Genomic DNA, 20,431 nt, shown 5'->3' on the forward strand with positions numbered 1-20,431 from the left:
TGATTGTTGGACCATACTTCACCACGGGTGATGGTGGTGGTGATTGTTGGACCATACTTCACCACGGGTGGTGGTGGTTGTGATTGTTGGACCATACTTCACCACGGGTGGTGGTGGTTGTGATTGTTGGACCATACTTCACCACGAATGATGGTGGTGGTGATTGTTGGACCATACTTCACCACGGGTGGTGATGGTGGTGATTGTTGGACCATACTTCACCACGGGTGGTGATGGTGGTGATTGTTGGACCATACTACACCACGGGTGGTGATGGTGGTGATTGTTGGACCATACTTCACCACGGGTGGTGATGGTGGTGATTGTTGGACCATACTTCACCACGGGTGGTTGTGGTCACTACGCACGTGACATGTGACCCAGCGCTGTGGAGGCAGCAGCAGCAGCGGGGAGGGTTGCTGGATCACCGCACGAATGTTTCAGAACTCCCCTCTCGTGGCCGTGCAGGAGGCGTCGTACCCCGGGACTCGCCACGAGAGGGCGGCACAGCAAAGTGAGGTCATCATAGAGGCGCCACTCTTATCACTGAGGGCATCACGCGTGCGCAGTAGCCATACTTTGTGAGCTCTATCTATGGGACATTTTTTGCCAGTTTTGAAAATGATGAAAAATATTATCAAGGTTTTACCCTTTCTGGCAATAAAACAATAGTTGTGTTAAAATGTTCAAACACTAAATAGATGATACCTTTGGCAAGGCATCAAGTCTGCATGAACCACAACATACTTGTGGCAAAACATGCAAACAAGGCGGTATTTATTTTTGCCTTTCTCCGAGTGTGGCCAACGTGATCCTTGCAAGGAAGTTTTGAGTCTACGACGACCCTAAGGTAATTCGTTTTACCTGCCTGCTCAATTCGTTCATTATCTAAGACTGCATCGCTGAGGAAGACTTGCCGGTTGTTTTTCCCTGGAAACACGTCACCTTTGATGTATTGGCATTGAGGACGAGCTTAAGTGAGATGAGTTGGTGCTGAAATTTAAATCACTCTGTAATTCCTGTATACGTCTTTGGAGTAATTGCCAGCAGCCCTCAATATGGTGTCATCAGCAAAGATGTTCATCTCAGAGTGGTCAAGCTGGGTGCCCAAGTCATTGACATACAGGGAGAACAAGATAGGTCCAAAAACGGAACCTTAGTAATTAAACATTTGTTAGACACCAGAATATCAATGGATACGACCTGATTCCGTCAAAAAAGGTAGCTTTTGAACCAGTCAACTGTGTGCTCGGAAAATCGTAGGCTTCGAAGTCTATTTTATAAAATGCTATGGTCGACTGTATCAGATGCTTTGGATAAATCTAAGAATAGGCAGGCGCAGTTTTTTTTTCTCCAGATTATTGAAAAAAAATTTAGGGTGTCCATTACAGTGGAGGTTGTGCTGCATTGTTTACGGAAGCCTGATTGTTTTGAATGTAACAGCTCTCCTGATTGTTTCGGATGTAACAGTTTTCCTTTTTAAGAAAGTTACTTATTTAGGAGTTTAATTATTTTTCAAATAATGTTATCAATGGAGATGAGATTGATATTGGCCGTGGTAATCAGGGTCATCTGAAGACCCCCTTTGTGCACGGGGGTGAACAAAAGCAGTTTTCCATTGAGCGGTTACAGAGTCGTCTTGAATGGGCAAATTAATTATGGGTTAGGGGCCTGAAAATCACGTCACCCAATGCAATTAAAGTGAAGGCAGGCAAGCCGTCAGCTCCAGTGGGGGACTTGTTTGGAAGAGACAACTTTTTGAGACATCAAGCTCTGTCATGGGCTTGAAGTTGAAAATTATTATTAAACCATTTACAATATCCTGGCTATCAGTGAGATACTCTTTGGTTCACGTATGTAGAAAATAAATAATAAATCACGACCTTTCGATCGCAACACAAGCAATCAGGTGGAAAGATACAGCAGCAGAACTGCTGAACAAGAAAGGGCTGCTGCAACAAGAGGTTAGATATAGGTTTGAGGTGGGTGTCCGTGTGGGTGGCTTTCCTGTAGACAAAATGTCCCAACGAGACATCAGGTCTCTTCTCGATCAAAACATCCAGGAATGGTAGCTTGCCATCCTTTTCTACCTCCATGGTGAATTTGATGGCTGAGTGTATGGAGTTGATGTGGTTGAAGAATTGACCCAGAGCTGGTAGGCCATGTGGCCAGATGACGAACGTGTCATCTACGTATCTCTTCGACAAGGACGGACGTAGGGTGGATGTCTGGATGGAATCTGTCTCAAATTTCTCCATGAAAACATTCGCTACCATTGGCAATAAGAGAGAACCCATTGGGGTACCTTCCTATTGTTTGTAGAATGTAACATTCCAGGTGAAGTAAGTGCCTCACCAAATCTTCTTGGTTCTTTCGGTTATGTCACGTAGAAGGGAAGTAATAAAAGAATAAAAATAAAACAATAAAATAATTCTCACAACGTTTCGGCCACAACGCAAGCAGCCGTCTTCAGGTGAAAACCAGGTCTGTCGGGGAGACAGCGTCTGAATGAAACAGCACACGAGCTTGGAGCATATATATAAGCTGGGTTGGAAGGGGGGGAAAAGGGCGCCTTGACAAAATAATTTTCATATCAAGAGGAATTTAGCATATTTATGGGAAATGCAGGAATGTGATTAGTACTACATATGCCCGTGCATTATGCAGGATTAGCAGCATCAAAGGGAGGGGATATGGTAAATGCAGGTATGTGAATAGTACTAATTATGCCCGTGCATTATGCAGGATTAGCAGCATCAAAGGGAGGGGTAGCATTAATAAAGGGAAGGAGAGTTAATAGTATGTAGCTGCAGTAACTAAAACCAACACGTAAACAACTAAAGTATAAACTACATAGTATCATCAGTATACTAACAACACTCTATAATAAGCTGAGTTACTAACAGTAAGTAATACATTACAATTCTACGTCGTAAAAATTATATAATATGCTTACATCTAAACTTTATTCTCTTACATCACACGAGTCTACACCGTACTATATACTGCCATAGACAAACCCAACATTAAAGTATATACTGTATTGCTATAAACCTTATACATTTGTAATAAAGGACTCCGTCACACGATGTTGATCTCCGTTTGTCCTTTATTTGTGTTCGTTTTCCGCTCACCCCGCTGGCCTCCTCCTCGGCCCAGCGTCGTCTCTCCTTGCGCCCCGCGCACTCTGCAGCTACCCTGCTGCTCCGCTCTGCAGCTACTCTGCTGCCTGTGCAACCTCGCACCCCCTGCTAGTCCTCCACTAGCTCTGCAGCTACTCTGCTGCTCCATGCAACCTTGCACGCCCTGTGAGCCCCGCGCACTCTGTTCTCTCCTCACTCCGCTGGCTGGCGCCGTCTAGTGAGCCCCTCAGCCACCAGGCTGAGGCACGGCGGCCACCCAACGTGGTCCCCCCTCTTCACTCCCTCGACTGCCCCAGATGTCTTCCGGTCTCCTTCCTATAACTTCTCCCCCACGTGACCCTGACTCCTCCCTCTCCCACGTGACCCTGACTCCTCCCTCGCGGATCGTCACATCCGGCCTGGCCAATTACGCTCGCATTACACCACCCCCCCCCCCCCCCCGTAAAAAAAAAATCCAGCCGTCCTCGGCTGAAACAGGACAAAATAATGCAAGCGAAGGCATCACAATCAGGAATCACCACAGACCCAACGGAGAATAAGAATGGAACAATGCACAACAACGGCAACCGACACGGAAGAACGGCCGACGCGCACAACCCAGGAATGTGGTGTCTTAGAGCGTGTCCATGTTGCTGTTCCATCCGCTCGGCTCAAGTCAAACGTCAAAGAGCAAGTGGTAGAGCAGGAATGACGAACGGGCGCTCAATTGCTCCTTTAAGTCCTCATCCAGTTAGCACACCAGGTAACACCAAGTGTGGCAGGCGCCGAAGATCTGTGACGAGAAGGAGAATCCAACCCCCTGAGGCACAGCGCAACAACGCATATCCGCATGTCGTACACGACAGCCACCCGGTCCCAGGGTAGTGGAGATGATGTAAATCCGGCCCGCTTAAGAAAACCCCACTAAATACCCAAAATAGACGCGATGGATGCCCCAGTATTTACATTTTAACAACAATATTATTTACACGTGACAACAACAACAGCAAAAAATTCCTGCTCTTGCCCACCAGCAGTCCTCCCTTGAGGACCAGCACAGACATCGCACGTACACAGCATGTACCCACGGTCACTCTCAACAAAGCCCCCAGTCGCACACCCTCGCGTGGAGAGAGCCACGCTCCCCAGCGGTAACGTTTAACTCGCCCTAACCCTCCCTGTGGTCGTCAAACCACAGCAACATCCACTGACCATACTCTCGGCTAGTGCAATTTCGGGGATGAGCAGCAACTCGGCCATGCTCCTCCCTTGCTAACCCATCAGCGATGGACACACACCAGCATCTTATAGTCTGACGCTTTATAGCCCAGGGAAGGTTCATCCCCCGGCAATGCCAGACCCCATCGACCCCCCCCCCCCCCACCACGGGGCAATGTTCTCTTATAGATTCAATAACGCCCTAACCCAGAGTGGAACAAGTCCGCGGCCCTTCCAGCTGGAGGACCCACAAAGAGAATCCCCGCTCCATGCTAGCCAGGTTACCCCGTTCGCTGGCACGTAACGGAACCTCTACTCCACATCCCGTGAGCCCCCGGCACACCAGGTTCAGTCTGCCACCGCACAACTGAACCATGACTCCCCGAGCCATATGAGCACACGGCCCATTAGTTTGAGACATACCACGGAGTATCTCGCCTCCGGGCTGTCAGGTCAACCATCAGCGATAGGCCGATGTGACCACAACTCGTGCATCACCCAATCAACAATGGCAGGCATATACAGATGGAATATTAGCCCCACCGAGGTTAAGATCCGAAGTGGTTTATTACGTCCTTCCAATGATTGCTGAGCCAGAATCCATCTTCTCGGTTGAAATTGTCTCTGTGTTTGTATATGTGGATCGCCTCATGAACGAATCTCTCATGGTAGCCAGATGGCTTGCAGAGAACCTCTGTCTTGGAAAAGTCAATGTCATGTGAGCCCACTGAATTGTAACAGTGATCTGCCACGGCTGAGGTGTTTGTCCTACCGTGTTTCAGGTCTGCTTAATGTTCACGGATGCGGTCTGAGACATGCCGTTTGGTTTCTCCAATGTAACTGCTACCATAGAGGCAACTTAGTTTATAGACGCCAGGGTACTGTATGTCTGGAACCACGTCTTTTACAGACGGGACCAGATCACGGATTTTATGTACTGTGTTGAATCGTACCTGAATCTTGTGTTTAATCAGGATTTTGGAGATCTGTTTTGTGACCCCAGCAATGTAGGGTAAGGTGATGGTTTTGAAAGGCTCCTCAGCAGGATCCTTCTTGATGGTTGGAGTGATGGCTTTGCGGATTGTGTAGTCGGAGTAACCATTAGCCTTAATAGCTTGGCGTACGTGTTTGAGTTCAATGGCAATGTGTTCCTGGTCGGAGATGCATTGGGCTCTATGGTATAGTGTCTTGATGAGGGAGTTCTTCTGGGATGGATGGTGGTGGGAATCCGGTTTTAGGTAGGCATCCGTATGGGTGGCTTTCCTGTAGACAGATTGGCTCATTGAACCATCAGGTCTCCTTTTAATTAGGACATCCAAAAAGGGTAGCTTGCCATCGTTTTCGACTTCCATGGTGAATCTGATGGCTGGGTGTATGGAATTGATGTGATCGAGAAATTGGTCTAGAGCAGGCCGGCCATGTGGCCAGATGACAAAAGTGTCATCTACGTACCTCTTCCATAAGGTCGGGCGTAGAGTGGCAGCCTCTTGTTGCAGCAGCTATTTCTCCTACGTCGGCAATTCTCCTGCTGTGTTTGTTTCCCCTGATGACGGTTGCTTGTGTTGCGATCGAAACGTCGTGATCTATTCATTTTCTATCTTAGTGACTTTCCCGAAAGAACCAGAGAGTATTATCTCTCTACTCACATTGTTACACTCACACGCTGCACACTCATTCACATATTTAAAGTCAACACTCAACACACAATCACAACACCTCTGCCGCTGTGACGACTCCTGTGAGGCTGCTCACACATCAGCAGAACCTGCAGGGCGCGCGTGGTGGTGCTGGGGTGGTGGGGTAGAGAGTGGGCACCCCCACCACTCACAACCACGCCTCGTGCAAGGACAACTTTCGAGTCGGCGCCAAAACGACGCACTTCACCACACTCACACACACAGCACTCACGCGCGCGACACACACGCGCGCGACACACGCACACACGTGATTGCCGTGTATCCGTGGCTGGGGGAGGGGGAACTAGATAGGCGTCGCGCGTGTTTGTCGCGCGCGTGTGTGTCGCAGTTGTGGTGGGTGCGGAGCCGTCCAAGCCCCCTCCACACCTGGCGTCACCCCTCCCCATCACAAGTCTCCAACGACACGTCTCCCCACTCGGTGCCGCGCCCCACTGTGGGGTGCCCGCACGGTGCCGACCTGGTCTCCGTCAACCTTTTGGTTGAATTCCGCGCCCATTCTTCAACGTGGCCGCTGCCTCGGGCGGATTCACGGGCGCAGTAGAGAACGCAGCAGCGTCCGACACAGTTACTCGTCATCAACTGCGCACTTGATTCTGCGTATCCCTCCATTTACGACCGTGCAGCGTGTTGAGATCCACTGGACGTGAGACGTGTTGATGACACCCCACAAGCGGGAGTGATATAACAGCGGCAATAATGATGATGATGATAACGACACCACCAAGCCGTGGAGGCTGCGTGGCTCGCTTACATCAGCGCACCGAGGTGGCGACGGCTTGGAGGGGGCCTTCATCCAGCAGCGGATAGACCACGGCTGAGCCCCTACGCGCCGCGTGCACTCACAACCACGCCTCTGTGTGCGTGGGGGGTGAAGTTTGACCATACTTCACCACGCCGGTCACTGCGGCTTGCTGAAGGGACCCAGAGGACGTCTCCCCCCTCCACGGCGTTGTGCGACGTCTCGAGACGCTCCCCGAAACGGGGCGCTCAGAGAAAAAAAAACCCGTTCCGGCTGCAGTGACGATGATTGTCAACACAACTACGCCGTGGACGACCAAATATCAGAGGTGTCCCGGTTGCGAGTTGGAGTCTGCACGCAGCCGGGATAAGCCGCCCCTGCCAGCGGGTGGCGGCCGTGGGTGTCGTGGAGGCTGTGGGGGTAGTGGGGGACGTGTGGGCTGTGGGGGCCGCGGGGTCAGTTGTGGTGGGTGCCTTTGAAGGGCGCCACTTACACACAGGGGCGGGGGAGGTCTAACGTCTCTTACTAAGCTACAGTAGGGCACATTAAGCCCACAGCTCACGGGAGAAAAGCAAAGATCGACACACGAGATTGCGGCCTTTGTGTCACAATATGTGTGCACTGGAATGTGGCTGCAGGAATGCGCGCGAGCGCAGGAAGCATCGCTGATTGGTTGCGGACGGTGCGATGGGCGGAGCTTGCCTCGTTGCGACCAATGGGGTCGCGTCGAAGAGTTCTATTTATACGTGTTGTAGGTATAGAAAACACAGGACAAGAAGAGAGACAGAGACACGGGACAAGAAGAGAGACAGAGACACGGGACAGGCTGGGGTGAGTACTCATCAAAATCACAACCTTTATTTATCCTGCACACAAAGTGTGAATAGATCCGTCTTGAAGGTGTTCATGGCATCGTGATAATATTTGCTGTGATCTATTCTTAATATCTGTTCGAAAACATGCACAACACGTTGAATAAACACATTTAATGTATCCTCAATTATCGACAATATATATATAAATAAATGGATATGACAAATGTAAACAACTATTCTTATTTTTTATACAAGGTGTTTTAAAAGGATGGACCCAATTTCAATGTATACTGCTGTGAAATTGGGTCCATATTTTTACAACACCCTGTACTTTGATACTGGCAAAAAGGTCCCATGGTGAATTCTATAATTTTCCAAAGTAATAAAAATATATATTTTTAAACACGCTTTAATGAAATGTACCGCACGAGTAATGGCAGAAATCCACGACTCCAGGAAGTGGGCCCGAGGCTTGCCATAACGTCAGGGACCCTGGTGATTTACAGCCAACGTGAGTTGAGCATCGAGAATTAGACCCGTAAAAAGATATATATTTTTAATGATAGAATATAGTCTTGTCATCAGTATGACATACCTATACCAAGTTTGCAGTCGATACATTGGGAAGACGGTTGAAATTGAGTTACAAGATTTGAGGATACGACAACAGAGTGAAATAAAAGCATGTAAAATGTTTAAAAATATATTTTTAAAATTTTTAATAATTATAGAATATAGTATTGTCATCAGTATGACTTAAGTATACCAATTTTGCAGTCGATAGCCCATTGGAAAGTGGGTAAAAATTGAGTTGCAAGATTTTTTGAGGATACGACAACAGACGAGTTAAATCTCACGTTTGTTGCTATGGGTGGCGCTGTGATCCCCCATAGCCCCACCCCTCGGAGGCGATTCGTATAAAAGGCGGGGTGCCGGAGAGCTCGAGGTCAAGTGTGTGAAGCTTAAACCAGTGAAGACTGAAGACCGGCAGATAGACCCTGGGACTCCCCTGGCTCGCTGTCCTTCTCAGGACCAGGCAGGGCAAGCCAGTGGCGTGGCCCTGAGAGCTTCAGGAGCGATGCTCTTGTAAGAGCACGTCTGGTTGGCTGGGTGCCGGGATCCGTGCTTGACCAGGGCCGGATCAGACAGCCTCCCCTAGCACTCTTAGCGGAGGACTGGGAGTAGATCAGTCAGGGGATAGTGCTAGGGGTGTTTCCCATTGAGTACGGGTGAAGGGGCCGTTACCCTTTCAAGTATTGTGTTACCGCCCATTGGTCAAAAAAACAAGTGTGCCTCAACTACGTCGTCTCTGTCTCGCTGAGAACCCACTACACACACACTACACTATACACTACACAACAACAATAATCATTATAAACAGCGTCGTTATGGAGACTATATATAACAAAAACAAGCCTTCATCTGCGACAAAGAGCTTCATAGCTCATCGGATTCTTCCCGTCTAAATAAAGATTCTGATTCTCACCATGTCCTTCACATGAACAGTAACTCTCTCTGCATCACGTGATGTGTGGGCCCCGTGCCTCCTATTGGCCGTGAATGTTGAAACTGCTCCAGAATTTCCTTCCACTGAGCCCCTGCCGCTGAGATGATTCACTCCCAGAAGGTCGTGTGGCTGATGGGATGAGTCAACATTCTTGTGTACTTTCACGTGGAGGGACAGATATACGAAGGTGCTTGTTATGTGTTACTTGTATTCTCCAAAACAAACTAAACTATTTTTATTTGACCAGGTAAGACCCCACTGAGCTATGTACAGGATTACGATGCACATTCGTCTGGTTAGGGACCAGAGCATGGACGAATGTCAAAAATGGACGAATGCAAAAGCAGAAGCTTTAATTAGCTTGCAAATGTATTTTGGCTGGCGAAAAACGTACATTCAAATAACTACAGTCAATAAAAAATATGTACGTGCAAATAACTGCAGTAACTATATAAATTGAGAACCTTATGGGTTTATTGCTGTTCTACCAAACCGTCTGTTCCCTCATTGAAAGGAAACCGGCTCACCCTGCCCCACTTTAACCGCTGGTGGTGAGTGGAGCGAGAGATGTGATGAGCCACTCTCTTCTGTGTTCATCAAGAGACGGAGGCACCATGAAGTGGGTCCTGGTCGCAGCGTTCATCTCCCTTCTGCGTGAGTTCACACCGAGAAGCACTCACCCAGCACACGTGGAGCGGTCTCCTTCAGAACCCTTTCCACCGGCACAACCGAGCCGTGCCAGCCCAGAGCCCTGACGGTCCTGGTGGTTTTCCACTGCAGTTTGCTGCACTGAGCCAGAACCAAACCACCCTGGCCTCATAAGCAGGGCCAGGTGCAGCATTTATAATTTTCAACATACATACATACATCTCGACTCGTTCACGTCACGGCTCTGCCCCTGCAGTGGAAAAACAGCCTGGCCCCGTCCTGAGCTGCACCACATCGGCTAGGCACAATCCCAGCATGGCTCAGGTGTGCAGTGGAAAAGAAGTGATGTGTAACCAGCTGAGAGTCCAATGGAGGTCGTCGTCACGATAACGTCATGGCGATGGGGTCCCAGTGCCCCCGTGTAGCCGTGAGCGTCGGTGCCTCCCGTGGTCTCGCTGCGCTGAGACGCGTCCCTCACGCCGCCCGTGTGACCACGTGAGCACTGACGGTGAGGGAGGCAGTCGTGCTCACTCACCAGGTCAGCGGTCTTCCTATCAAATAGCTGATGCTAATGATGCTCATTTTAGGTCACTCTTCAGTGAGCTCCTCGTTTTGTTATTCACTGATACTGGGTCAGTGTAAACGTGAATGTTACAGCACCGCTGTATGTAACGCCTGCATCTAGACTCCCTCTGGCTCTGCTATTGCTGAGTAAACATGTGGTGAGCACTTTAACAACAGTAACCAGTCTCTATCCAGACATCTGTGTTGTCTATACAGTGATAGGGTATTGCTGATCTCTCTCTGTGGAGGCATCTCTCATGAGAGTGACTGGTCTCTCTCTCTCTCTGTGTAGCTGTGACGTCTGCCGTGAAGCTGCAGCTCTCCCTGCCGGAGAGTGTGGATGTGACGGAGGGAGAGAACGTGACTCTTCCCTGCTCATTCTCCTCCCTGTCGACCGACTCGAGTGGCCTCTACATCACGTGGCTCACGATGCCCACACGCTACATAGTAAGCATGTGTAGATGATATCATCAATGTGAGAACCTTTTTCCACGGCAACCCTGAATATTCAACTCAGTAATTGAGAGTAATACAACGTTATTTCCAGGAGAAAAACGCCACCACACAAGGGGATAATGGGCAAAGCTCTACACAGACTCAATCCATAGATAGAGCCAATCTTCAACACTACCTGTAAACCAAATCTATGGCTGTACCATAATCTTCTGGTCACCTTGCAGCCCAAGCCTACAACCCCTTGCATCCCCAGTCAAAGTATTAAGCAAGCTCAATCCTGCTTGCCTATTAAGATCCAATTAGTTAAGGTTCATTGTAATTTCATCGTAGTAGGATTGTGGTTCATGTTCAAATTTGTGTTTTGTGCAATTCCAGATCTATGACTCTCTTCACGGGAATATCCGGCTTGGAATAGCTGAGTTTGCGGGAGACAAGGAAAAGGGCGACTGCTCCCTCAGGCTCCTCAACGTCTCCAGGACCCTCAGCCCCGTGTTTAAGTGCCATGTCATTTGTACCAGCTGTGGGAAGGATGACTTGTGGGAGGAAGGAGAGGTGAAGCTGAACGTGAAACCTGCAGGTGAATGAGAGGGGAGGTCAAGGGTCACAGATCACAGGGTGGAGGGTACAGAGCTGGGGAGCAGTCGTTGTACAGAGAGGAGTCTCGGCAAAGACTCTCCCTGCTGCACGTTTAACCGTGTTGATTGAGTGGTCTCTCTCTGCTGCACGTGAAGCTGTGTTGAGTGAGTGGTCTCTCTCTGCTGCACGTAAAGCCGTGTTGAGTGAGTGGTCTCTACCTGCTGCACGTGAAGCCGTGTTGAGTGAGTGGTCTCTACCTGCTGCACGTGAAGCCGTGTTGAGTCGCTGGGTGGGGCTGTGGTGCTGGGTGCGAGGTGGGGGTCGCGTTGAGCCCCCCCCTCTCTGTCTCCGTGTCTCTGCAGCCCCACGGTCACACGGTGAGGGCGTGAGTGACTCTACCCTCAGCCCTCTAGAGGAGACCTCACACAAGGGAGGGGTGGTGGCTGCCTGGGTCCTGCCTGTCGCCATCTTCATCATCTCCGTCATCTCCGTCATCTCCGTCATCATCATCGTTGTCTTCGTCTGGAAGAAGATTAAACGCCGTCGGTCTTCAGGGCCCTGCCGCCGCTAACGCAGGTGCCCCCCCCCCCTCCAGCCCAGGCACCCGGACCGCCCAGCACCGCCCCTGGTGAATGAGCGTGGACGTGGGCAGACGGGTTGAGCTCTCTCGGTGGCCTCCCACTCGGTGTCACTGACGAGGTTTCACGTTCATGCACCGCTGGGTCTGGGTTCACAGCGGCTCTACGGGGGACGCTGAGCCAACACCGAGCTCTTGGCTGACTCGTACGATGTTTTTTATCAACGGCTGTGTCAGCGACAACGGAATATGAATCTATATTTAGGCCCGGAGGAATCCGATGAGCTATGAAGCTCTTTTTCACAGATGTCCAGTCGGGGGCGAGTCGGCAAGATATAACGCCGTGGCTATGAGATGTTAACTACTTCACTTCGTATGGAGGAGGTCGTGGGTTCGATCCCCACCCTGACGCCTGCTGTGTATTTGGAGCTTGCGTGTCTCTCTCTCTCTCCTCGTGGTGGTCACGTGGATTTTCCTCCGGCTCCTCAGGTTTTTCCCCTCCATGTACAATCAACGTCACCACGCGTTTAGAGTATTTTGGCTGCTCCTATACATTCCCCACGTGATGATGATGATGATGATATCCGCCACTGCGTCGAGCATATCATTTGTGATGGCCAGGTGGTCGCTTCTGACAAAGAGCGACGTAGCTCAGTGGGCCTTGCCGAAGGTGTCCCCCCCTCCAGCCCAGGCACCACGACCCCACCCCTACCCAGCTCCTGATGAGTGAATGTGGATGAGGCATTTAACTGATCTACCTGCCTCGTGTGGCTCTGTGCTACCAAGCAACCACGATTTATATTAAGCTGTAAAGTGCGTTACCATCGTGGTTTTTTGTTTTAGTGAATATTGATTGTATTAAGTGATGTGGTTTAGTCGTTACCGATGTTATTCAACCCCCGGGGTTTTTACATGGGGCTTTAGTCAAATGGCTTGTCGTGTTACCGGGTGGTTCGCTCACGGATGCTTTTGTTTCTCGTTTTCCAGTGGCATTCCATGCGTAGTCTCAGGAGAGAGTGCAGCAGAGGGAGGACAGCTGATGGGACCTTCCAAAGGAGTTGTGGAATGAGCGGCACCATCACCCAGGTGTGAAGACCGGGGCCTCCCCATCGTGAACGCTACTGAATCCCGAGCAATTTTACGCCGTTTCCAGCACTGCATTTGGACTAGAGTTGTTTTGTTACTCGTAGTTTTGTTGCTTCTTCTGCCTCAATCTCGTGAACAGTTTGACTCACAAGGAAGGGGGCTCGCTTTGGGGGCCTTGACAGGAGGGACCCCCCTAGGTGGTAGTCATCCCGAGGAAGGGTGGGACCCCTAAGTGGCAATATAGACCCCGAGGCAGGAGGGGACCCCTCGGGTTGCAGTAGTGCTATCGTCCAAAACGTCGGCATGAGGGCAGGGCTAACACAATGGCAGCTGTGAAGATGTTTTGGTAATCGCTGTCAATCTGATCAAAGTGCGTGGGATCAAAACCGCTTGATATTTACAATCTGCAGTTTACTTGAACACCCTCATGGGCAGCAACATCAGCAGCAGTGAATTATTTTGAGACGCGTGAACAACGTAACATCTTTAGCGATGTGCACAGAGACACGTTCCTCTGAAAACGGGTCGGCTCTGCCGCTCGGTCGAACCCACAGCGAGCCAGACCGAGCGTCTCCGTGCCGACCCCAGGGTTGTTGTGAGCTGGCCAGTGCGATTACATTTCCTGTGGCAGGGTCCAGTGATTACGCAATGCTGCCGCTCGTTCTACATTCGCGTGGCCCATCCGGTGGTCATAACTATTATACACCATTGCACTCGTACACAAACTCCCCTCCCCTGACATCACAAAAGAACAGAGATGGTTATTTATCAGCGTAACTCATGCTAATCCCCTGCCCAACCGCCCGCGACACCACACGGCCTACCGCATGCCCCCCCCCCCCCCCGCTTGATTCCTCCCCCCCTAACAGCCTATATAAACATGTCTTTTAATAACTCTCTTCATACGCTTCAGTAATTTTGCTGGAGCAGTCACACCTGATGAAGGATGCTTGTGTTGCTTCCGAAACGTCGTGATTTAATTTATTTGTTTTCATTTAAATATATTTACTTATTTTTCACCTACATGACTTTACCGAAAAAAAACAAAGAGTATGGATCCTTGCAGTAACGAAAACTTCAAATATAGAATCATAACTCTGATGTTGATGAGTGATGGTACCGATCGATGATGTGTGTAGGGTACTTTACATGTGTGCTGGTCAAGTTTTGATGCATCGACTGATCGATTGAGACGGTTTGTTACACTCGCAGTACTCGGCACTACTCGGCACGGTTCCCCGCCTCTCCCCATTTCCACTCCTCCTTCAAGGCCCCCACCTCTTCTCCCTGTCCCCCATCCTCCCCGTACCCATCCCTGTCCCCCTCCCCTCTTTCCCCTCCTCTCACACGCCACCAAAATCAGCTTTAGCTAACCTCCTTGTACCACGTGTAAAGTGCCTTGGATATAAGCTACGATTACCTTACCATTCGTGTATTTTAATGTAACGTTTGCACTGCAGCTGTTAGCAGTGGAATAGAATACACGAGCGATTTGCCAAAGAAGATTTTTTTGGATGACATCATGAGTGTGTAGAGTCATTTCCCGACTATTGACTACGATACTGCTACTGATCATGTACTGTTGCCAACCGTCTGTGCCTTGGAACTGCTAAAGTGTTGTACCAACTGTATTGCCTTCAGCAACAAACCTCAGGGAATTTTATATTGGAAGAGGGCACGCATTGTTTTGGACACAAGCTAATCTTAATAGATTTTTAAAATCCCATATATATATTCAAATGAAGCCAGGCGGTAACGTCTTCAAATGGGTCACGAATGCAATATATTTATCTACGTTAAACATTGTCACGTCGCCTAAGGTCTTCGCTCAATTACCAGCTTCACATTCCTTATTGCCGTACAAATACTGGAGGAAGGGCCTTTTCTATTGATGCCCCCAGGGTCTGGAATGATATTGCCAATAGACTGCAACTTGGATCACTACCCGGGAGATCTTCACTCAAAACTGCTCTAGAGGAGTTGTACACCCCTAGCTGCCACTGCTATTCAGAATGGCCTGAAATCAAATGTATCGTTCCGGATGACCGCTGCAAAGCATGATCCTGAGTTTTGATTATGGTGTGCTTATCTTTAAAGGTGTATTGAGAAATGTATTCTGCTACGGGTGCTCCTTCTGTTATGGAGTGACTCATGAAGCCAGTTGTGGGGTTTGGTCGTACATGTTATGCGCATCGTTTGTTCGTGGATTAGAATCACAGTTCCTAGGATCACTGTTACATTGTTTTTGTGCCTTTATTTTGGTGATTTTTGAGGACGGTTTGGTCTTGCCATGTTTTTTTGTTGTAGTACAGAGTTGGCCTGATAACTTTAATCTACATTGTCTTATGGGATTTTTTTGCACACAGCGTGGAAATACGGTGTTTTTTCTGGAGGACTTTGCTGTTTTTTCCAGGATTTTTTCTGTTGCGTGTAGTCACTTTAAGATGTTTCTTGTTCATGTTTTTGTTTTGTTGCGGTTGCACCCGAGTGAAGAGCCGCATGGCTCACAGGGTTCTACCTAATACATGAAACTGAAACATTGGTTGCGTGTAAAACCCGCATTGATATCTCCTCACGCTGAATGCGAGTGCAGTGGCACGGCGCGTCTCGCGTGGTGCGTCCACAGGAATGCCGTGGCGGTGCTGCGTGGGTGAGCCGCCCCCCGTGAGGGACACTGCGACAAAGTGGCCCCACCGCGGCCTCGTCAGTCGCCGGAAAAGGCAGCGCCGCCCGCCGCGTGCCGCGGTCACGCCCAGCGCCGCATGAAGCTCGTGCGGGGCCTGGAGCATTTGTTGTTATAAAGGGGCCCTAAATAAAAACATATTAAAACACAAATATTTAACTTGCTTAGTAAAGTTATTGCATTTTTTCATTTGCGAAACAGCCAGATAATACGCCAAATCGCTCACCTTAAACACCCAGTCCATAAAAGTTGAAGGCAGTATAGTAATAGAGCAAGTGCAGAATCACTGAACCGGAATTGACAGCTTGAAAATATTTAGCGTGGGGCCCGTAGCATTTGCTGCTTTTGCTACGAGGATCACCCGGGGCACTGTTCACGTCCCCTCTGGGTGCTTCTGTCTCTCCGCCTCCGTCTCTCGCGGCTTCACGGTGGCCGCGTCAGGCACGGGGAGTCGGCACCGCTGACTTCGAGCCATGGGATCTGGCGCGTGGTGGGAGGTAGGGGGTCTTCCCCAAGGGGGACACACGGTGGCCGAGTTCGGATCACGACGGCCTTGCTGGGGACGCTGGGCCAAGCGGCGCTGAGCTTGTGCTGGTGCAGGGGGGGGGAGGTTCCTAATGGCCGTGTAGTTCAGCCCACGTCACAGATGCCCACACACACCGCCTACACCAGGGGTCGGGAACCTTTTTGACTGGGAGAGCCATAAAAGCCAAATATTTCTAAATATATTGCATTGAGAGCCATATAGTATTTTTAACGTATAATAAATTAAATATGTCTTACTTTTAATGTGACTTCAGGTGCCGCGTGGTTTTGCTGATGGCCTTGTAGTCTGGTTCATACGTGGTGAGGTTGAGCTTCATGCAGGCGTTGAGGCCCCGTGACCCGTGAAATTTATCTTCAAAACTAATTTCTGTTTACTTCAAAATGACACAGTATTATTAAGCAATATCACAAGTATTTTAAAATCAGTTCAAAACTGATTTTTTCTTTTATTTTTTTCAACTCAAAATTGTCTGGGAGCCATATGCCGTCACCGAAAGAGCCATATATGGCTCGCGAGCCATAGGTTCCCGACCGCTGGCCTACACGCAACGAGGTGTGGAGGCACGAGACCACGGCCATCCGTCCTCGCAACCGCTGTCGTTGCGAGGACCGACCTCTTTGTGTGCCCATGGGTCTCTGTGTGTGTCCATGGTACTCTGTGTGTGAGTATAATCGTATCGGTGATGTGGAGGACGCTGTATACAACCCGAACACTGCCGACTCAGAGGCCACTGAATGGCGCCGGACAATCGGACAGAAGTTTCGTTTTTTGGACTCTGCTTGCACCACACTGTTGGCCAGCGCTGTGAGCGAGTGATTACACCCTGGGGGTGGGAGGGTACTGCTGCTGCTCAGTGCAGACTGGTTTTAGTATTTTGGAACAGGCAGTCCTTGATTTACGATCACCCGACTTACGAACACCCGACTTACGAATACCCGACTTACGAATACCCGACTTACGAAAACGAGCTTCCACAAGATAGTTATGTTTTAACCATCCCACTTGTGAATGCGAACTCGCGCTTGTGAAATGAACCGCACAGCTGTTATGTTCAGTGGAGCGATCCTCTGAGAGATGAAATGAGTCCCAGCTTCACGCTGGGAGCGAGTGTTTGCTTGAACATTAGCGTGATCTGGACAAAGTCCCATCGGTGAGCTCCTCCTGCAGGCAAGGCTGGGTTGGCTGGGTCTTGTAGCCCGTATGCCCAGCCACCGCATGCCTAAACAGCTTTTGTTTGTAAGGATAGAGGGGGCTAAACGGGCACGGCACAGGCTAGAGAATGAGATGGAGTGATGTGGTGCAAGAGGATGTGGAGCTGAGTGGACTTGCCGATGACTGGTACCAGCGGTGTCAAGATCGGCCTCTGTGGAGAAGGCTCGTGAAAGACGCTGCTACTGGGCAGTTGGAGGCAGTCGCCCTCCAGCAACAACGGAGGGCGGAGGAGCGACGCTCATAACAACGAGCTGAGCGCTGGGTGGCTAAAACGCAAGAAGTCGGCACAGTAGGGGGTATAGGTGGTGCATCTAGCGGTCATCTCGTGTGTGAGTGGGGTGAGCGAGCCACACTGCCACTTACACAGTCAAAGAACCCCCGTATAGCCCCAACAGACTGTTGGGTCAAGTGCTGTTAGCGAGTAGCAGCAACTATGAAGGTCGAAACGGCACACGAGGGGGTGGGTGGCCAGCATCACGCCCGACCGCCTTTGTCTCCCCAGTGGTGATGTTTACTGCACACCGCACCAGATACTCATTTGAGGCTGAGTCTACCTAGGGGCGGTCCACGACCAGTTCAGATAATCGTCACCGGTGTTGGCCATGAGCGGGAATCGAACTCGTGCCGTGCTAAAGGTAGAACCTGTTTGTTGATTGAACATCTTAACACAGCTCTTGTTCATTCCCAGAAAGGGTAAACACCGATAATTATTTTTCATCATTTTCGAAACTGGCAACAAACATCTCATAGACAGCGCTCACAGTGCATGGGCACTGCGTGCACGCGGTGACGACCTCGCCCAGTGTGATGCCGCCGCCACGAAGCCGTTCAACAGGCGCCCTAGCTACGTCCTCGCCACCACCAGGCGACGGAGCCAACCCCGCGTCCCCCTCACCTCACCTCACATGAACACACCCACACGCATTTCCCCCCCCCCATAGAGCTCCGAGGGGAAGTCACCTGGCCGACCGGTTTTAATCCGAGAAACCCTTATCGGGATAACTTTCATGGTTTCCGGTGACCAGGGAATTGGACGACCTCCCCCGATGCTACTTCGCGGCGCTGCGACCGGCATTAAGATTGCAAGGTCGCAGCGAGGGGCCATTCGGCCACCGCGGGTGAAACGCACCACACACACCCCACACACGCAAGTATCGACGGGGCAAGAAGAGGGGCATAAGCATTGTGATGGAGGAGCATAGTTGGAGTGAGCGCCGAGCATAAGCATTGTGATGGAGAAGCATAATTAGAATAAACGCCGCAACACGCAGCGCATCTGATTAGCATAGCATGGAACCCCCCTTATTCCTGACCGGCGCTAAGGTATGGCTACACACCCCTCGCGTCGGGGCCGGGCAGGTGGGGAAACTGACGACCTACTGGCGGGGACCCTGGACCGTGGTGCGGCAGATCTCCCCCTGGACGGTACTAATCTATGGCGGGGAGAGTGGTCGAGAGACAGTGGTCAACGTCCGCCGCTTAAAACCATGGAAAGCGGCCCCGGCGAGAGAGAACTCCGTCACCCGAAGGCCCCGGAATCCCGGGGTACCCGCACCCCCCGTGTTTGGGGGCCTCGCGCGCTACATGGGCCCCGCTGGGCCCCCGAGACGCCCCGATCCAGTCAGGAGACGGCGCGGACGACAGCCCCTAAACCCTTCCACTGCTGAGTTTGTGCCCCAGCCCACAGGTGCCGGAGGACGGGGAGAGCCACTGGAGTGGAGGAGGAGGCCGCCGCAGGAGCTGCAGAGGATGGAGCCACCCGCCCCGAGACCAGCCACGAGGTCCGGACGGATCCCCCGGACCCCGCAGCGTTTCCTCGTGGGCGCGGCCCAAGCAAGGTGCTCCAGTCAACCCGAGACGGGGACCAGCACCTCGGGGGCCTATGTGATGCCGCCGCCACGAAGCCGTTCAACAGGCGCCCTAGCTATGACCTCGCCACCACCAAGCGACGGAGCCAACCCCACATCCCCCTCACCTCACCTCACATGAACACCCCCGCACGCATTCCCCCCCCCCCCCCCATAGAGCTCCGAGTGGAAGTCACCTGGCCGACCGGTTTTAATCCGAGAAACCCTTATCGGGATAACTTTCACGGTTTCCGGTGACCAGGGAATTGGACGACCTCCCCCGATGCTACTTCGCGGCGCTGCGACCGGCATTAAGATTGCAAGGTCGCAGCGAGGGGCCATTCGGCCACCGCGGGTGAAACGCACCACACACACCCCACACACGCAAGTATCGACGGGGCAAGAAGAGGGGCATAAGCATTGTGATGGAGGAGCATAGTTGGAGTGAGCGCCGAGCATAAGCATTGTGATGGAGAAGCATAACTCAGCTATTGGACTTTTACATGGCAGCATTAGCATTCAGCAGAGCAAGTATCCTGACGCTGTGCTGATTATAGCAGGGGATTTCAACCATGCAGACTTAAAAGCAGCACTCCCTAAATTCCACCAGCATGTTAAGTGTGCTACTAGGGGAACTAAGATTCTGGACAAGGTCTACACCAACATCAAACTAGGCTACAGGGCTAGATCACTACCACACCTGGGCCAGTCTGACCATTTGTCCCTGCTTTTGATCCCTGCATACGCCCCCATCAAGAAAACGGCTCCTACCATCACAAAAACTGTCGCCATCTGGCCTGAGGGTGCCACCCAGCAGCTGCAGGACTGCTTTGATAGGACCGACTGAGGGCTCTTCGAACATCAGGACCTGGAGGTGTTCACATACAGTGTATTGTGCTACATTAAACACTGCATAGACACTGTCACTGTGGACAAACGCGTTTGGGTTTACCCGAACCAGAAGCCCTGGATGATCCGGGAGGTCCAGCAACTGCTGAAGGAGAGGAATATCGCCTTCAACTCCGGAGACAAAGCTCTCTACAGTACAGCCCGAGCTAACCTGAAGAGAGGCATCCGCAAGGCCAAAGCAGACTACAGGAGGAGGATTGAGGAACGCCTGGACAGTCACGACAGCAG

At 50.8% G+C, this 20,431-nt stretch overlaps 1 protein-coding gene across 4 annotated transcripts; it reads left to right on the plus strand.

Moving 5' to 3' along the window:
* Positions 1-7,543: 7,543 nt before the first annotated feature.
* LOC133339597 (uncharacterized) lies at positions 7,544-15,546 on the plus strand. 4 transcript variants are annotated; one of them, XM_061547722.1, is made up of 6 exons: positions 7,544-7,607; positions 9,702-9,752; positions 10,603-10,757; positions 11,142-11,343; positions 11,705-11,918; positions 12,907-15,546. In XM_061547722.1, the coding sequence occupies exons 2-5, from the start codon at positions 9,713-9,715 to the stop codon at positions 11,911-11,913; spliced, it is 606 nt and encodes a 201-aa protein (XP_061403706.1). In that variant the 5' UTR covers positions 7,544-7,607; positions 9,702-9,712; the 3' UTR covers positions 11,914-11,918; positions 12,907-15,546. The 4 variants fall into 4 exon arrangements, with proteins under 4 accessions (XP_061403706.1, XP_061403703.1, XP_061403705.1 ...); XM_061547719.1 differs by having other exon boundaries at positions 7,552-7,607; positions 9,613-9,752; XM_061547721.1 differs by having other exon boundaries at positions 7,565-7,607; positions 9,699-9,752.
* Positions 15,547-20,431: the final 4,885 nt, after the last annotated feature.

This window comes from Lethenteron reissneri, unplaced genomic scaffold, assembly GCF_015708825.2.
Source record: "Lethenteron reissneri isolate LAM-NWPU_2019-01 unplaced genomic scaffold, ASM1570882v1 scaffold_1930, whole genome shotgun sequence".
Taxonomy (NCBI): Eukaryota; Metazoa; Chordata; class Hyperoartia; order Petromyzontiformes; family Petromyzontidae; genus Lethenteron; species Lethenteron reissneri.